Genomic DNA, 20,353 nt, shown 5'->3' with positions numbered 1-20,353 from the left:
ACGTGTTACTGTGTAGCTTATAGGTGTCATAGTGCATTGTGTTTGAAAGACAAACAACAAAGCAACTGCACAACAAGTGACCTCTGAAGTGAGAGTTTCTAAATTCTGTGCAATTTTTTGGAGAGCAGAGTATTTTTGTGAATTTTCTGAACAAAAGTGCAAAAGGTTAAACAATAAAGGCAATTTTTCACAGCCTTCTTTGCTCATATTTACAGAGGGTGCCAATATTAGTGGAGGGCGCTGTAAGTACATATTCCTCCCTCTGAAAAAAAGGAGAACATCTCTGAAATGATGTTTTATACAGATTTACACCATATAGCTGTTGTTGATTAATTTTCCATAACAGCAGCTCTGACAGTAGTGCTTGCTGTAGTTTAAATGATAGACAGATTTAAAAATGTGATGTTATTTAGCAATGAATATTGTATAATCTGTTGGCATGGTGAAGTTTTCTGTAAGGAAGTGTTTATTTAAGATTTAAGGAAGGAGTCTCCAGTGTCAGCACTTTGTAACAGTCAGAGGTAATGCTGTAACTGTAAGTTTCTCAACATCTTCAGGGCAGAGGAGTTTATGCTTCTTTTTGCGGTTTCTCTGTAACATGATGTAACAAGCTGCGATTTTTTTTGTCTGGAGAGGGAACGACTGTTTATAGCTGCTATAACGTAAGTGAGAACAGGAACTAATTTGTTTCGCAGACATTCCACAACATTAAATAGCCGTCTTTGATTACTTTCTCCTAACAGCACGCCCCACTGTGCTTTATTTCTTACTTACAGGTATCTTTTTCTGTGAAGGCTGAACCACTTACATTTATTTATTTGGCAGACGTTACGAATGACTCCGATCGCTGCCAGATGATTAACATATTTTCATGTGAGCTAGATTTGAAGGTATTAGATGTAACTGCTTCCTGAAACGGAAGCTTAGAGCTTCATGCCAGTCTTTTATCGGTGCTTAATGTAACCCGCCTTCTGTGAAAACACACCGATGTCAATATCAACCCACACGCAGAGTCAGTAAACTCTGTAAGCTTATTTATTTACTGCAGTCTAACAGGAGTTCATGTGAACACAGCCACTGGCAAAATCTCTCTCATGAGAATAATGGGAAGAAGCTCAGGTTTCTGATTATAGAAAGGTATCTAGCCTTCCTTGTTGGTTGGGTTGCCAGTTGTTCAAATGCAAAATTAAATCATAAAAAATTTATTTAGAAAAAAATTATTGTATTATTATTCTTTATGTTTAAACTTAAGCTTAAAATTATGCAGACTTTTATAACTCATTCTTCTTCATAGTTACCCAACAAACGTTGATCTAATTTAAAAAATTAACTAGTTTAAATAAATTATTCAGTTTTCTAGTAGCAGCATTATATTTCTATCATGTCATAATATTTGAATTTTTGTTTTGTAATTTTATAATCTAATATTTTTATTGTTTACGAAGGTAATTAAGAGTACTGGTTTTTCTTGCTTGTAAATAAGTATTTATTTTATCCATCCATCCATATTCTGTACCGCTTATCCTACACAGGGTCACGGGGAGCCTGGAGCCTATCACAGGGGACTTGGAGCACAAGGCAGGGGAAACCCTGGACGGGGTTCCAACCCATCGCAGGGCACGATCACACACCCATTCACACAATACGGACAATTTGGAAACGCCAATCAGCCTACAATGCATGTCTTTGAACTGAGGGAGGAAACTGGAGTACCTGGAGGAAACCCCAGAAGCACGGGGAGAACATGCAAACTCCGTGCACATGGGGCGGAGGTGGGAATTGAACTCCCAACCCTGGAGCTGTGAGGCAAACATGCTAACCATAATGCATTGCTATTCTTTTTCATATTTAATTAAAAAAAATTATTCAATGATTTTCATATTCATTGTTTCATATCCTTTTATTTTCTTTTTAAATCATGTTAATAATGTCATTCAAAACACTGAGAGCAGCTTGAATGCTTTACTAAAATTTAGTAATAAGCTGGGTGCATGTGTAAACTGTTTTTCATTCTGTTAAGTTTGTTTAAGGCCTGTTTTGAAATGTTCCCGTTTCAGCTCGTTATCACGAAGCCCTGGGGTTCGTTTCAGTTAAAATAGCTCCTCTATTCACGGAAATTCTTCCACGGGGGTAAAAATAGCTTTGCAGTGCTGACACACAATAGTTCCCTTCTAAAGAGCATGACAAAGGCCTGTTTTCATTTCACACACAGCCGACTCTGTCTCTGCCCCAGAACACGCGTGTTTAATCTTACACATGTCAAAAACAGTCGAAATGGTTAACGTCACCGTCACGCTGCATTCTTGCAGAGCAGGTCGACTCAGTGGTCCGATTGTTCAAAGACGGTGAGATGCTGCATCTATGGTTAAATGCTCTGTTCAAATTGTAGCTATAATTATGTTTTAGCTCGGGGGAAAAACTTCTTTTTAGACATCCCATTGTAAATCTCATACATAATGACTGGAACTATGATGAACTGAGGTTTTTACAGTAGACCAATGTTTTGATGCATTGTGTCTGTGTGTGTGTGTGTGTGTGTGTGTGTGTGTGTGTGTGTGTGTGTGTGTGTGTCTGTGTGTGTATTTCTCAAAGGAATAATTTAGAGGAAAATCACATGTACACAATTTTGCTATCATCCCAAACGTAGTCAATCAACCAAGACATGTTTGGTGTCTGAGGATTGGTTTCATTGAGGTTTGGTTTAACTGAGGTTTGGGTGCTGGAACTAATCTGTCACCCAGACATCAACTACATTTCAGGTACATGGGATATGTAGAATATTATTATTAGATTATACATGAATAAAAAACAGTGTGGTGCTATTATAGTAAAATAGTCAACAATGAGGCTGTGGGATGAAGCAGAGTTACTGTCACAAACTTGAATTTTCATGTAATAGAATATCTCAAAGTTTTATTCATTTTATACCACAGTGATTTTCCAACGATTAAAATTAAAAAATTTTTTTTTTTTAAAGAATGACCTTCTAATCCAGTTAAATTTAGTTAGTTCAATTAGTTGCGAAATGTTCCTCCAGCCTTTTATTGCCCCCGTCCCAACTTTTTTGAAATGTGTTGTGGCCTTCAAATTTAAAATTGCCTTATTTGTTCCTTTAAATGGTACATTTACTCAGTTTTGAACATGTGATATGTTTTCTATGTTCTATTGTGAATAACATATGGGTTTATGAGATTTGCAAGTCATTGCATTCTGTTTTTATTTACATTTTACACAGCGTCCCAACTTTTTTGGAATTGGGGTTGTAATATTAAGTTGAATGCATACATACCCCCCGTCCCCCCGCCCCTGCTCTCTCTCTCTTTTTCTGCTGCCCTGGTGGTCAAAGCCACCGAGTTGGAGCTATGTGCTGACTCAGCGACAGAGACGCACACCGCTGTTTGTTCAGGGCCACTAATGGAGGCCTGCATTAACGTCATTGTCCCAGTGGAAAAACATTTCACACTGATCCTGTCTGATATCACACAGATTACACAGCAATGTTCGTGTTAATGATTGACTTCTCACTGGGGTTTTTTTTTTACACAGAAGAGAAGAAGAGAACTACAGCGAATGCCTGAGACTTGTGTGATCTTAAGTTTTAATTGCTGCTCCATAATTCCAAACCGAATATTATCATTTATGAGAGGAAGCTTTCAGAGATCATGTTTACGGGGAAAACTGTGTGTCTTGGAAGTGACTATGCTGACTGAGGTAATACTTTATTTAATGGATGAATATTAAAATTATGCCGCTGAATTTTCAGCAAAAGAGAAAGGAGGAACGAAGAAAAACATCTGGGAATGAACGTGATTCGTGTCAACATGTATTTTTTAAATTTGGAACTATAAACATCTCCGCTATCAGGGGAAGGACAGAAAGAATAGAGACAGAGTTTAACCCAGTTTAGTGCTGAGAGATGATGATATTTTGGTGAAGATAATGATGATAATAAATATGCTAGGTATACACACATGAGTCAATATCAATAACATTATTTGCAGTATAACACTAGTATCATTCATTTATAAAAAATGGACTCATTAAGAGGGATGTAGTTTATCAGAACAATGCAGGAACACTGTTTTAAACCAAACAACTGTTTAATAAACCTTATAATACAGTAACTTTTTTGTGATTGCATTTATATACCACAATAGCTCATTTCTGTTTATTTCTCCTTCCCTGACGAATTTAATTAACGATTGATTTTATGAAGGAGACAGAGCTGTTTTAATGTGATATCATGTGATACACTGCTTGTTTTCAGTCCAAATAGCTTGATTTCAATATACAGTGCCCTCCACTAATATTGGCACCCCCTGTAAATATGAGAAAAGAAGGCTGTGAAAATTTATCTTTATTGTTTAACCTTTTGATATTTTGTTAAAAAAAAAAATTCACAAAAATACTCTGCTCTCATGGATATCAAACAGTTGCAAACATAATACAGGTTTATAAAAAAATATCTTGTTAAATATAGGTGTACAACAATTATTGGCACCCTTTTAGTCAATACTTTGTGCTGCCTCCTTTTGCCAAGATAACAGCTCTGAGTCTTCTCTTGTAATGCCTGATGAGGTTGGAGAATACATGGCAAGGGATCTGAGACCGTTCCTCCATACGGAATCTCTCCAGATCCTTCACATTTCGAGGTCCAGGCTGGTGGACTCTCCTCTTCAATTCACCCCACAGGTTTTCTATGGGTTACAAGTCAGGGGACTGGGATGGCCATAGCAGGACCTTGATTTTGTGGTCAGTAAACCATTTTTGTGTTGATTTTGATGTATGTTTTGGATCATTGTTCTGCTGGAAGATCCAACCACGGCCCATTTCAATCTTTCTGGCAGAGGCAGTCAGGTTTTCATTTAATATCTGTTGATATTTGAGTCCATTCTACCATGTATCCTAACAAAATGTCCCTGTCCACTGGCAGAAAAACAGCCCCAAAATATTAAAGATCCAGCACCATATTTAACTGTGGGCATGAGCTACTTCTCCATATGGCTACTTCTCTGTGTGCGCCAAAACCACCTCTGGTGTTTATAGCCGAAAAGCTCTATTTTGACTATAGAACCTGATCCCATTTGAAGTTCCAGTAGTGTCTGACAAACTGAAGGCACTTGAGTTTGTTTTTGGAAGAGAGTAGAAGCTTTTTTACTTGAAACCCTTCCAAACAACTTGTGGTGATGTAGGTGACTTCGGATTGTAGTTTTGGAGACTTTCTGACCCCAAGACGCAACTAACTTCTGCAATTCTCCAGCTGTGATCCTTGGAGATTTTTTGGCCACTTGAACCATCCTCTTCACAGTGCGTTGAGACGACATACACACGCTTCCAATTCCAGGTTGATTCATAACATTTCCAGTTGACTGGAACTTCTTAATTATTGCCCTGATGGTGGAAATGGGCATTTTCAATGCTTGTGCTATTTTCTTTTAGACACTTCCCATTTTGTAAACTCAACAACCTTTTGCCGCACATCACAGCTATATTGAATTCAATTCAATTCAATTCAATTTTGTTTGTATAGCGCTTTTTACAATAGACATTGTCTCAAAGCAGCTTTACAGAAATATATAAACACGGTATACAGATATTAAAAGTGTGAATTTATCCCAATTGAGCAAGCCGGTGGGAAGGAAAAACTCCCTAAGATGATGTGAGGAAGAAACCTTAGGAGGAACCAGACTCAGAAGGGAACCCATCCTCATCTGGGTAACACCGGATAGTGTGAAAAAGTTCATTATGGTTTTATATGAAGTCTGTTTGAGCTTAGAAGCAGCCGTAGTCCCAGCAATCTGGAATTGGAGTGGATGAGAGCTCCATCCAGAGGTAGGACATCCGAAACGGATCAGGCAGGTCCGGAGAGCAGAAAGAATCAGGATCTCTAGTATCTCCATAAAATCCTGTGTGGCTCGACAGAAGGAGAGAGGGAGAGAAGAGGACTGTGCTTAGCGTAACAGAAAGTCTAGGCATGGTAGGCTTGAGTAAACAAATACATTTTAAGCCTAGACTTAAACACTGAGACTGTGTCTGAGTCCCGAACACTAATTGGAAGACTGTTCCATAACTGTGGGGCTTTATAAGAGAAAGCTCTTCCCCCTGCTGTAGCCTTTGCTATTCAAGGTACCATCAAATAGCCTGCATCTTTTGATCTAAGTAGCCGTGGCGGCTCATAGAAAACCAAAAGGTCGCTTAGATACTGTGGTGTGAGACCATTTAGTGCTTTATAGGTTAATAATAGTATTTTATAATCAATGCGAGATTTCACTGGGAGCAGTGTTGATAAGATCGGGGTGATGTGGTTGTATCTTCTGGTTCTAGTTAAGACTCTAGCAGCTGCATTCTGGACTAACTGGAATTTGTTTATGCTCCTACTGGAACATCCAGACAGTAAGGCATTACAGTAATCTAGACTAGAGGTGACGAAAGCATGAACTAATATTTCTGCATCATGTAGTGACGTTATATTTCTTATCTTAGAAATATTTCTGAGATGAAAGAAGGCTATCCTAGTAATATTATCTACATGAGCATCAAATGAAAGACTGGAGTCAATAATCACACCAAGGTCTTTTACTGCTGTACATGATGAAACAGAAAGATCATCCAGAGTTACTATGTGATCAGAAAGCTTACTTCTAGCTACACATTCCTCAACTTTATTAAGCTGCTGTCTGTCCTCTAGCTTCGCTGAAACATACAACTGTGTATCATCAGCATAACAGTGGAAGCTAATTCCATGTTTACGAATAATTTGACCTAGAGGTAGCATATATAAAGTAAAAAGCAGTGGGCCTAAAACAGAACCTTGTGGAACACCAAATTTAACCTCGGTATGCATGGAAAAGTCTCCATTTACACCTACGTACTGACAACAATTGGTCAAATAAGACCTGAGCCGGGAGAGGACTGTTCCCTTAATGCCAACAACATTTTCTAGTATATTTTATAGTATGACCTATAGTATCAAAAGCTGCACTAAGGTCAAGTAACCCAAGCAGCAAGACACAACCCTGATCAGAGGCCAGTAGTAGGTCATTTACTACATTTAACCATACTTTAACAATCAATGGGAATATACTTCAAATATATTATTCTCATATGAATATTTTGATGAATGAGTATTTTTGTGATTTTTTTTAACAAAAGATCAAAAAATTAAACAATAAAGACAATTGTTCACAGCCTTCTTTGCTCATATTTACCAAGGGTGCCAATATTAGTTTAGGGCACTGTAAAAGTAAGCTTTGAGGAGTGGGAGGCCACACCTCCTTCACTGGGACTGACTGGCATTGAGGTCACACCTCCTTCACTACAATAGGCACGTTTTATATTTGGTAAATATTAAGATGGTGCACTGATTACCCAATACCAACTGTAGTTGAGATACTGAGGAAGAATGAACAAGTTCAAATCCTGTAGTGACAAGCATGCATTCCTGACGATAAGGAACTGATTTAATATTCTCATACTTAGTGAAAGATCAGTCCCTCCTCATATTTGTAGAGACTTGCCAATGACCAACATTCTTTACTCACACCTGCAACTACACATGGATGTGTGTTTTTTTTCCCATTGAGTCATGCTGTCTCAGGTCTGACTGGAAATACCCACGTTATCAATCAGACTCATTGCAGCAATGTTTATATGTTGCTCAACATCTGGAGTGGGGCAGATTCATACAAATGACACATTCCTACTGTCTGCTGCCATGAACTGGTTCAGATTATTTCCCACAGAGTCACATAACATCTGACACTTCTTAGCAATTACACATATTATATAGAAAATGAATCCACACTTTCTGACCAATTAGAATTGGTTAGATATCAGATCTATATGTAGAGAATTCCAGTGTGTACACGGTGTAGTGGCTAAACTCCGAAGTGGATTTTTTGATAGAGTTTAAGTGTTCTGAAGAATGAATGCGGTGGTGGTTTGGGACAATGGGTGTAATTTTAGAAAGGTCATTGAGTGTGTGTTTGCTTTGTGTAAAAAGCTACCGAAAGACCAAAAGAATCACAGAAAAAAGGTTGCTATGGTGGGTCTCTGATTTGAATGAGTGGTATAGGGCTTGTATAACCTTCTTAATTACTTTCAGGTAACGAATAAGCTTGTACGTCTGTCATTGAAATGTGAGACAACCGTGAATGAATAGGCTACCACTATTGTTATACGACTAGAATAAAGGTCAACAGTTAACACATTTTCTTACAGGTGAGAAAGCAGTCTTCAACACTGAGAAGGACGCATTTGCTTGAATTGTTTTCTTTGTTCTTTGTTCTTGGCATTTCTAGAATTCAAGACTATTTACAGCTTTTTTTTTTTTTTAATGTAATGTATTGTAGCACAGCAGCATCGTAAATACCACTGGGGGTAAATTGCATATCTGTACTGGTAGCCTGTTGATAAAATGGCCCATCCTGCTTCCATTGTATCCTACATATTTATGAGTTTGCTAGCAATAGGTTAAGGAATATATTCATTATGTTGTGTGTGTTTTTTTTTCTTAAAGCAGCAGTTTGGACCAGAAAATATAAGCAGAAACTTGGAAAGTAAGAAAAGCCTCTTATATGGCAATACTGATAATCATTTTAAATATATTATTATTATTATTATTATTATTATTATTATTATATAAACAAACAGAGAATATATATTACAGATTAGCATTTAGAAACAGAAGGCCAAGTCAAGTCAAGTGGCCAGATTGGAATGTGCAAATTAATACAGAAATGAGCCACAAACATTCTGGAACCAAGATTAACCTTTACCAAAGTGATGGAAAAGCCAAAGTGTGGAGAACGAAAGGATCTACTCTATGATCAAAACATACAAGCTCATCTGTGAAACATGGTGGAGGTAGTGTCATGGCTTGAGCTTGCATGGCTGCTTCTGGAACATTCTCACTAATCTTTATTGATGATGGAACTCATGATGGTAGCAGCAGAAAGAATTCAGAAGTTTACAGGAACATTTTGTCTGTAATTTACAGAGAAATGCATCCAATCTAATTGGGAGGAACTTCATCATGAATCAGCAAAGGACTTCATCAGGCAAAAAAGTGGAAGGTTTTAGACTGACCAAGTCAATCACCAGATCTTAATCAAATTGGGCATCAATCATTTCTCCTTCTGAAGAGGAGACTGAAGGGAGAATAGCCCCCCGCCCCCAAAAAACAAAAACAAAAACAACAACAACAACAAAAAACAAACAAACAAACGACTATGCTAAAAGCATGGAAAAGCACCACAAAAGAAAAATGCTACAGTTTTGGTGATGTCAGTGGTTCGCCAATTTGATGCAGTTATTGCAAGCAAATGACATGCAACCAAATATTAAGGTATTATTTACTTTAATTTACTTTAAGACTATATGTTCCTATACTTTTGGCAAGAACTTTATGGTTTTAACATCCTCTGAAGTGTGTGTTACGTAGAAAAGCAGCGTATTTTATAAAAGTATCAATTATACCTGCTTTATTAGATTTTGTTTGTATATTGTGATGTATTAATCAATGCATCAATATAAAGTCATATTGCCCAGCCATAGCTGGAAATAATATATTTTTTGAAGCACTTAAAATCGTCAAAATTATGTAGTCATTAAATCAAGTAGTCACAAACGTACAGTTTTTTTCCCCTTACCACAAATAAGGGCAGTCAAAGCAATTTCTGTGCAAAATTTGGTTAGATTTCCACTACAACTGGCTCTATAAAAATCTATTTTAAACCCCTTGTGTGTTTCCCTTTCTTTATCTTGGCTTTCATTCAAGGCTTTATCTTGATCCTGTTCTTGGTCCCTGACTTACTGAACTAGCATGAGGAAATGTTTGACTACAAAGCACTTCTATGAGCTGCTTGGGATAAGGGTGTCTGACTTCTTGGAGGATAAACATCATACTTTTTGCTCCATCCAACACTGTACAGTGACATTTTGGCACACTTACAGCCTGTACACAAGTGTATGTGTTTATATTCTGTCCCAAGTTGCACCTGATCTATATTCTGTGTATATATATATATCCCCTACAGTTTTGTACATTTGTATAGTTGTTTTGTATTTATTTTCTTCTGCTATGTTGTCTTTTGTTTTATATGCTTGATTGTCTCCTGTTGGAATTTCCCACCTGGGATTAGTAAAGTGTTATCTTATCTTACAAATGTAAATAGAGTAATAAATGTCTAGGTTTGGACAGTTCTCATATAACAAATGTATTCTAAAATACTGAAGGTGTACTGAATGGCTTTGCTTGTATGTATTTGTTTTCCATTTACTACTTTTTATTTTATTTGAGGTATTTTAGGGTCCGTTAATGTCATTTCCCTTTGTGCGGCTGTTCACCAAAACTGACTGAATTCTATTACATGTTTTTTGAGAGAAAATCTCATCAACCTCCTAATATTATTATTATTTTTTAAGTGAGGTCCGTTAGCTTGTAAGCTAACTTTACATTATAATCTTTCTAACCGACACCAACGGCCGCCCCCTCCCCCTTTTCAAATTCATTTCTCGCTTAAGCGCGCGCGGCGTTCCATTACGATCCCTGAGGGAGATAAGCAGGGAGAGAAAGAGCGCGCGCTCAACATTCCTCACATACCACATTCGCAGTTAACAAAACCCCGCCCCCCCTCTCTCTCTCCCGCCGCGCTCGCGGTTAGTTAGCTATTTATGACCCGCGCGCAGCTCTCTCTCTCTCACAGAGACACTGGAGAGCAGAGTAGTGTTCATTACAGCACAAGTTACAGCGTTACACCTCAATAATGTGCAAACACAGGAGATAAATAAGAAAAGGACGTTCCAAACACACCTGTTGGACTGCTTACACGCACTTTAAAGCCAGCAGAGGACCTCTGACTCGATGTGAGAAGAATAATTAAGGTAAATTTATTCAGAAATATTTCCTCAAAGGAAGGCGCGAGACTCTGATGTTAGTTGAAAATTTGGCTAATTTTTAAAGGATGTTTTCATGTTTATATTTCATATAGCTAAGTAAACGTTGCTCGGGATATTCAAAATATGGAATAAATCGTTTTACTCGGACGAAATTGCTGTTTTTATGGCGTTAAGCGATAGATTAATTCTCCTTTTAGCTCAGGAATGCAACATGAGGATAGTCTGGCGTTAACCTTAGTCACGTGACATCAACAAGAATGTCCTTTATATTTCATTTATTATTATTATTCCTTATGTTGTTCTTTTTTTGTGCACTCTTAAGCTTTACAATTTTTTTATTTTAAATAGAAATAAATGCTAAGTTACAAAATAAATGAAATACCAGATAAAGACAAGGTTCCTGGAATTAATTGATTTGTTTGTTTGTTTGTTTGTTTGTTTATCATTTTCACAAGTCGCTGCCTTAATTATGAAAAAAATACACATTTTTCTGTCCTTCATTTTGTAATTTTTATTTGTCCTTTTTTCCATTTCATTTAAAATCCGTTTAGTCAGTATGAGTTCATATTCAGATATTAAATATATACCTCCACAAAAAATAAACGTTACTGTGAGAAAAATAAATTATTTGTATCGGAGTTCTGACACTTACAGTACTTCTGAAAAGTATCACAACTTAAGTAATTGCGATATATAGATACCCTATTGTGTTATCGCCCACCTTGAATATCCATCCAATGTATTTGAATTCCGCAACTCTATTTCTGAACTCTTATCCCGTCTATGCCTTTCTTCAGGTCTCTAGTTTGCACTGATCCAAGGAATAATTCACCTTTATCCCAAACAAAATGCGAACGGAGGATGCGTCAAGCACTGTGCTGCACCGACTGATCCAGGAGCAGCTGCGTTACGGAAATCCCACAGACGCTCGCACCCTTCTGGCCATCCAGCAGCAGGCCCTACGGAGCGCGGTGAACGGAGGAACCGGAAGCCCTCGCTCCTCTTCAGACAGCTTTTCCCAGGAGGAACGTCAGGAACCGCAGGGCCAAGAGCACCATGTTGACTTCCAGCATTCGGAGATCTATCTTCCCTACCACCATGAACAGCTGCCCACGTATGAGCAGGCCAAAGCGAATTCGCAGCTCGTGGCCTCGCAGTGGTGCCAGGACAGGCAGATTTATCCAGAGGATAACCCTAAACCGAGCCATGCCAGGTCGCTCAGCGAGCGTCTCATGCAGCTCTCGCTTCTACGCAAAGACGTTAACGTGGAGTCGCTCTCCGCGAGCTCATCTTCTAGCTACCCGCAAATAGCCGGCTATCAACTTAGACAGCATCATATAGGATTTCAGCCTCATGCGTCCACGTCTGATCACGCCCACGAGATTGAAGCGTTCTACCCGAAACCACCACCACCTTTCCACTCCCAACACACCAGGTAATGCAAACAAACCACCGACTGCGTTCCCGCTGTCACGATTATATCGCATTTTACAGCTATTTTTAATGACATCGTTGACATCATCATCAAAGACATTATACAAAATTGTTTAGGGCTCCAAACCTCAGATTTAAACTCAAAATGGCCGCAAGACAAAACGAATACTTTATTCAGACTGAACAGATCTTGATTATATAAATAATTAAGGGGTCCAAGCACCAAAGTCAAATCAGAGCTATAGTGTTATAGACCTACTACAGACCCCATTTATTCTGAGGCTCGTTTAGCCCTTTTCGTTTGCTTTCATAATTAAAAACTAACGACACGATCTTTCCGTTTAGACTCGTCCCACCCGCGCTGTCACCTGAAGCACGCCACGTGCTTTTTCTAAGCGCGCCCCCTGCTGGCAGGGAGGTCTCCCCACAGACGGAGCTGCTGATGAAGGAGAACGAGAGGCTGAAGCAGGAGCTGGAAGGCCACGCAGAAAAGGCGCTCAGGATTCAGAAGGTATGGTTTTCCCCTCATCATAATCCTTATTTCGCGTTACCGTGTTTCGGATGCGTATCGCGAAAACTTTTATGGTGACGAATGGCACGTTTGTTAAAAGGAGCCGCCCCGTTATCAGTGCACACCCGCATAACCTACGAATTTGTAAATAAATATTTACAGCGAATTGTTAAGTTAAAGAGTTGACATACCAGGCATTCTGATGATGAATTGGTTATTTAGTGTGTTCAGGAGGAGGCTGTCTAGGTAGGTAGAATGTTTTCGTTAGCGTTCGGGCGTCTGCGATAATGAAAACCTCCTTTCTATTATTTCGAATGAGGTCACCGCATAACTCCAGCTGGGCTGACTGTCAGGTGACCGAATTATTCGGCAGTTGCGTGTTTAACTTAGGCTTAGCTCAAAGTGCCCATAAACCTTTCCTTTTTCTTTCCAGGGTTGCGTCAACATAGCTTAGCGCTCTCTCACTCTGATGGAATGATAATTGCTGGGAAGAGAGAGAGGCACCGCCTTGTGTAAACTCACCTGGGGGTGAATAATGCCTCATTGTTTCCATATGAGTACAGTTAGGCGTGTGTGCGTAGATATTTCAGACAGGAATGCATCACTCAGTGCCATGGGGATGAGTATCAACGTTACAGACGAGTGTACAATTATGCACATATAAAATCAGGAGGCGGGGCTTGGTTTGATCTGTTACGGTCATGTGCTGATTATCAGTTTTAATACCATGATAATCGCCCGATCTCTCGTCGGACTGATGTCGCGTTATATTTTAATCGCTTTATAAAAGTGGAGTAATGGATCTGTCCCCGTTATTTTATATTATTTCATTTAAATTTGTTATTTTGTTTATGGAATCTTTTATTCGTGCTTGTTCATCCATTCCTGTTCTTTATTTCAGTTATTTATCCATGTATTCGTTTTATTACATTTTATTTTATATCATTTTTTTTTACTATTTTGTACATGTATTAATTAATTTTCATTTTATTAAATTCATTAATCACAATTCATTTCATTCATTAATTTATTTTATTCACTTATCTGTGTATTTATTCATTCATTCATTTTATTCAACACATTCTTTAACTATTCATGAGTCATATTAATTATGTATTTTATTTGATTATTTTTGTAAATTATTTGATAAATTGGTCTAGTATATAAAGTATATGGTATAATACATGATTAGTGTATGTCTTCTATCATTGTAAATAAAAAATTTCTTCCTCTCTCTCTCTCTCTCTCTCTCTCTCTCTCTCTCTCTCTCTCTCTCTCTCTCGTAGCTGGAGCAGGAAATCCAGAGGATCTCTGAGGCCTATGACACTCTGATGCAGGGCTGCTTGAAGAGAGAAACACTGGAGCAGACGCTCAGGAGCAAGCTGATGGCAGAAATCAAGAGGCTTCAGGACGTGAACACGGACCTGAGAGGTAGGGAAAGCGTCAGCAGGGTTTCTTTTAGGCAGTTCTGTAGAACAATAAATGCGTAAAGCACTGCCACAGTCGTATCTCATTTATACAAACATACCAAGAGGTGCCAAATCCCGAGATATCTTAACTCATCGATCATGTGTCTTAAATCAGTGCTCATGTGTTTGTTTGTTTTACAGACAGCCTGGAGAGCAGCAGCATTCAGGCGGCGAAAGATGTGAAAGCTGCAGACCATAACGAGCAGGTTATCGCTAACCTCCGCATGCAGAGTGAGTTCATCGGTGGTGTTATTGACTCAGTGATGTTTTAAACCAGTGTAGTGTACATTAGGACTGTTAAACATCACACTTGTAAATATTTAGGCAGAAAACGTGTACATGTTATACGCATATGCTTCCCACCATACGGTATTTCCCAACCGAATTCTTTGGATATGAGGAAACAGGAAGTCCTGACACAAACACGGCGTCCCATGAAAAGGCTTGGTTTTAGTCATCTCAGCTGTTACGAGCTTAACGATACGTAAACTCGGTGCTTGTAGATGTAAACCCCTCAAGCCGTTCCTATTAGCTTGGCTGTAGTTACGGAATAGTTCATGGTAGTTACTAAATAATCTGCTTTAAGATGAAGACCTGAATATTCCAGGGCTTTGAACGTGTTGTTTATTAGGGATAATTAGAGAACGTAATCAAAGTCCAGAGCTGGGGTCAAAATACAGGCAGAATAAACTACTTACTTACATAAAAATGCTTACATAATACAACTATAGACATTTATACTAACGTTATCTTTATACTCGCCTACTCACTGAATTATCTATACACTTAAATACTATATATGTGTATATACATATATAGAGGGAAATGTATAACCTCTGACCAGAGAAATAAAACAAATAAAAATGTCCCCTCGACTCTGAGTGGTGTGGGACTTGTTACGTTGACTACAGCAATGATGAAATACTTTACGTAGAATACATGAGGTTTAAATATAAAAACCAGCTGCATTAAGAAGCAACATGTCCGACTTGCGTACTACCCTGATACCCTGTAACGTGTGTGGGGAAAGTATGGAGACAAAAATAAGCATTATTGGTGGTAGTAGCAGTAGTAACACTGATTCCAAAACACTTTGAAAAAAAAACACTTACAACTTTACTTGTGTACTGAATTTGTAATCAGTTTCTCTTTGTCTCTCTCTCTCTCTCTCAGATGAGGAGCAGAAGTCGCAGTGTGCGCGACTGGAGCGCGACGTGCAGTTTCTACGTGAGGAGATGAGCACTGTGCAGGAGCGCAGCCGGCAGCTGCAGGCCGAGCTGCACAGGAAGAGTGCGTACGTGGAGAGGGTGGAGCGTCTGCAGGGGGCGCTGGCTCAGTTACAGGCCACCTGTGAGAAGAGAGAGGGTCTGGAGCTTCGTCTGCGCACAAGGCTGGAGGCGGAGCTGCGCACACTCAGGAACCAGCAGGTGTGTACGGGAGTATATGTATTATGATCGTACATTAAGACGGTCGACGACGTTAACGATTGTGCAGTAACGGTGGTATTTCTCTGATTCTACTCCAATAGAGGCAGACCCGAGCGTGTCCGGGCGTCACGGCATCCTCGGCGAACGTGAGCGTCCTGCTGGAGCGCCTGAGGGAACGAGAGGAACGGATTTTGGCCATGGAGGCTGACATGACTCGCTGGGAGCAGAAATACCTGGAGGAGAAAACCATGATGGAGTTCGCCATGGACACGGCGGCCACCGCTGCGGCACAGAGGTCAAGACCCAAAATCACACTGCCATCCATATAAATGTAGATAGAAATTTTTAGAATTAAAATTTTTTAAAAATCTCGCATGCATTTGTTTTCACAGAGACACCACCATCATCAACAACCGCTCGCCCTGTCACTCATCTAAAACCAGCCCCGGTGAGGATCCGCCTCGGATTCAGAGCCAGGAAGTAGAAAACAGGTACGGGATCGTTCGGGGTTTGATATTTCTGCGATTAAAGATAACGACGCAAGTCTTTAATCCTGAATCTAACGGTGTGTGTTCGATCAGGATCCGCGATCTGTACGGGCAGATCATGGAGAAGGACGCCGTGATTAGTGTCCTTCATTACCGGCTCCAGCAGGAACAGGAACCGGAGCACTGTGAAGAGGGTGAGGGTGTGCCTTTGAGTTGCCCCACCCACCCTGGCTCAAGCTCCTCCTACAATAAAGGTAAGAATAAAATGCAATAGTAGGAGTAATGCTAATATTGTGAATACATAGTCAAAACCATGTTTTTGTTCAAATAAAAAAAGTATATTTTTTCTGAAGTCTGGGTCAGTACGCGCTCTCTTACACACACACACGCACACATAATATGATGAGGAATGGAAAAACAGAATGAGTTAGTGATTAGTATAAGCTCTGCATGGATCATTGCACAGAGACGGAAAGCAGAGTTCACGTCGATTAGACTCGAGCTGCATTCCAGTGGTTATTGATTTACCACAGTGTGTGTGTGTGTGTGTGTGTGTGTGTGTGTGTGTGTGTGAGAGACCAGAGCAGCATATGAGCTCACTGATGTAAAGAAATATTTACAGTGTTAAAGGTATGGATTCACTGCGAAAAATTAGATCATGGCAAGTGAAGAGATCTTGAATATATCTACAGATTATGTAATTTGGTAGATAATTTTCGCTTCTTTCTAGAAATAAAATAAGCTAAAATATCCACCCATAGGAAAAAAATCAGGCTTAATAATCTCATTTGTTTCTGAGCTAATAAAGAGAAATATTAGTCGAATTATAATATATTCAAGATATTTATACTCGCTAACGTGCCAATCGAGCTGTTCGTACGCATCCTAACTGTACGAAATCTTCAAATATAATAATGAGAAGACTTGCAAGGCTTTTTTAACGAGTTTCATATTATTTCTGTCTCAACAAAGTGCGCTTATTAAACGGACCGCGAGAAGACGAGATCGTGAGCGCTGTAAAGTTGCACAGAATTTCATATTCACCTGAAATTCAGGAACATGGATGCTGTCGGTGTTGAAAATAACAGTGCACACACTTCCCATTGATATAATGTATCATTTCCGACGTATTCATTTCTTTCATTAGAAAACTAACATTTTATTTACAAAAAAAATATTTATTTAAACGGACGACTCAGAGTGAAAAATTCTGAAAAGCAGCCGATAAGTGTGCGACGTAGGAACTCCTTTAATCCTGTTTAAAAATCATCTCAGGGAAATTCCTCAAGAAATCGGTCGAGAAAATGCCAAGAGTACATTTCTGGAAATTCTAGACAAAAATGGGGGTCTACTCTGAAGATGCTAAAATATTAAATTATTTTCATTTTTTTTGGATTTTTTATCACAACATAATTCCTATAGTTCCATTTGTTTTACTCCAGAGTTTATATATATACTATATGTAAAATATGTATATATATGTGTGTGTATGTATGTATGTATGTATGTATGTATGTATGTATGTTTTGGTATGTATTTACATTACAGATGCTTTCTTTACTTATACACGCTGTTGTTATTTTTTTTTAACAGAAAGCGACAAACAGAAGCCGCAGAATCCATTGGAAGGTCTGGACAGCGTGGAAGCCGAGGCAGTGGAAATCTTCATCTGAGTAACTGACGGAGTGCAGGAACTCTGCAGAGCCGTAGAAGAGAACCCGAGATGTCCGGAGGATCCGAAGCTAAGCTTTCCTCTCCTCTCACTCGTGGAGCGCTCTCTAAACTCGAGCCAAAAAAAACATAGACAAAGGGGAGTTTTGTGAACGTGAACTGTGTTTTGAGGAAAATGAGGCAGTGTTGTGTTTCGATTCAGAAAGAATCACTGAAGAGCTGACGCATACAGAGCAACCGGAGATTGAAGTAAATGAACGGGAACGCCTACGCTTATTTTTCATACTTTAGCTGTTGCTGCGACTCGTATAGCTTCAGGCTTCAGCCACACAACCTCGGGCAAATTCTCGGCCCCTCCCCGTCGGCTCACTGAGGCTCCGCCTCTTAACGTTAAAAACGTTTAACCAGTAGCTGTAAAATATCTTGCAGATATCAAGTTACACAGACACCGGGCACGTTTATGAATTTATAAAAGATTTCATTAATTTTATTTAAGAATGTTATCTGTTTTTAATCTCTGGACTGTTGTCCTCTCTTCTTCTTTTCTTTCATTAAACGAAGGTCACTCTCTCACCATTGATCTCACCACATTGGTATCCTGTCGAATGTTTTTTTCTGGAGGCTGAAACTGTTGTGGTTTTTACAGCTCCGCCTTCACTGCGCATTCCTTTCATTTTCTTTCTTTCGCGCTCCCTGAAGCAGAGACCTGGTGCGTAATGACTTTTACAGAAAAATTGTTGAATTGTAATCCCCTTCCCCGTTGTATAATGCATCTGCTGGACAGTGTGTCGTACGCACAATCACGCCGAGCTGTGCTTACTCCGTATATTTTGTTTACCGCGTCATAACACATGATGTAAGATTAATATATTTGCTATTTTATATTAGTAGATCTAATACTAAAAACCATTCATTCCAGCTTTCGTATGTGAAAGATGTGAATGTTCTGGAACATTTCACATGTGTCAAAATAAACAAATAAAGGTGTTTAATATATTTAACTGTCTTCTTAAAATGTGTTTCTGTGCTTCTTTCTTTCTCCTTCGCACGGAATGAAATGTAAAAAATGAGTTTAAATACCTCGTCACTCCTGCATGACTCGCCTCTGACTCGCATCCGCCGAATCATTCTAACCGACACGGCCGTGAGAAACGTTCTGCTCGGCATCAAGCCATCAACCACGACCGGCTGTATCCAATATCAACATGTCCTCAGGGCATTACCTTTCTTATTTTTAATAAAGGTGATAGAAAAAGCTGTTTCATCGCAAATTACCCCTTTTTTTAAAAAAACAAATTATTAGAGAATGATATCCTGGACAGATTTCACTCCGGATTCGGAGACGTTCTCAGCACAGAGACCTGCCCTGTTAAAATCTGTGAATAATCTGTCAGTAGCGGTTGACTCGGCTGTGTGTTTGAATCATTTTGATCATGTTTGGATCTCAGCGCCGCGTTCGACGCTGTTCATCACTCGGTTCTTTTAGAGCGTTTCGAGTATGAAGTCGGCATCTGAGGGACCGTACTAGAATGAACGTTTTCTGTGAATATCGGAAACGTTTTTTTCTTCTAAGGTGACCCTAATATATGGTATCCCTCAAGGTTCTGTTCTGGGTCCTATTCTGTTTTTGGAACATCCTACCATGCGTTAGGAAGGTCAGGATGAATACGGTATTGTACTGCGTTATGTCTGCTGCTACAGAAAATGAATCGAAACCTTCGGACCAATCAGAATCCAGAATTCAACAAATGTGTAGCTGGACCACGGGAAGTCTCGAATGCAGGAAGAACGTAGCTGCTGATTTGACAGTTCAGTAGCAGAGCCGTAAAAACGAAGTGATGAAGTGGTGGTGCTGATTCTCACTGATGATGAAGAGTGTGTGTGGATGGGTCCGTGAGGGTGTTTGACCTTATAATCACCAAGGAGATACACACACCTCTTCAGTTTATCCATCGTGTGTGAGACTCAACTCTGTTCAAAATAATTTCACTAAATAATGGGTTTATTGTACCACATTAAATGCTTTTCGTTTCTGTTTAATAAATTAGCATATAAACCCGCTACTGTTCACTGAGAATTCTCAATATAAAGAAGGCGATTATTCACTCTTTATCAGCCCTCAGAAATCAGGAATTAAAAACTTTCTTCATTTTTGGGATAGAAAAGAGAAAAGAAATCGACACACTACCAGCGCTGAAGAGAAATCTTTTGTGTTGTGGATTTTCACAATTTTAGAAAATCAGGAATTACTTATTATTGTAACCTAATATTTTTCTTTCTTTTTCTTTTTTTGTAAAAACAAAACAAAACACACAATAGTAGTAAAATATTAAACACGTTTAAAAAGCCCTGAAGTATAATTTCTTTTGTGGTGTGAGTTCTTACAAATGTTCTATAAAAAAACCCCACAAGTTTACTTGTATACTGAATTTGTAATCAGTTTCTCTCTCTCTT

General features: G+C 39.0%; 1 protein-coding gene across 1 annotated transcript; it reads left to right on the top strand.

Moving 5' to 3' along the window:
• Positions 1–10,602: 10,602 nt before the first annotated feature.
• On the top strand, positions 10,603–19,195 carry amotl2b (angiomotin like 2b). The gene is made up of 10 exons (XM_053646786.1): positions 10,603–10,884; positions 11,697–12,334; positions 12,679–12,844; positions 14,131–14,275; positions 14,455–14,544; positions 15,487–15,740; positions 15,842–16,035; positions 16,133–16,231; positions 16,322–16,482; positions 17,822–19,195. The coding sequence occupies exons 2-10, from the start codon at positions 11,748–11,750 to the stop codon at positions 17,899–17,901; spliced, it is 1,776 nt and encodes a 591-aa protein (XP_053502761.1). The 5' UTR covers positions 10,603–10,884; positions 11,697–11,747; the 3' UTR covers positions 17,902–19,195.
• The last annotated feature ends 1,158 nt before the right edge of the window (positions 19,196–20,353 follow it).

This window comes from Ictalurus furcatus, chromosome 17, assembly GCF_023375685.1.
Source record: "Ictalurus furcatus strain D&B chromosome 17, Billie_1.0, whole genome shotgun sequence".
In the NCBI taxonomy this organism is placed as follows: domain Eukaryota; kingdom Metazoa; phylum Chordata; class Actinopteri; order Siluriformes; family Ictaluridae; genus Ictalurus; species Ictalurus furcatus.
The sequence above is the reverse complement of the archived record's forward strand: the minus strand, read 5'-3'. Positions and strand labels throughout refer to the sequence as shown.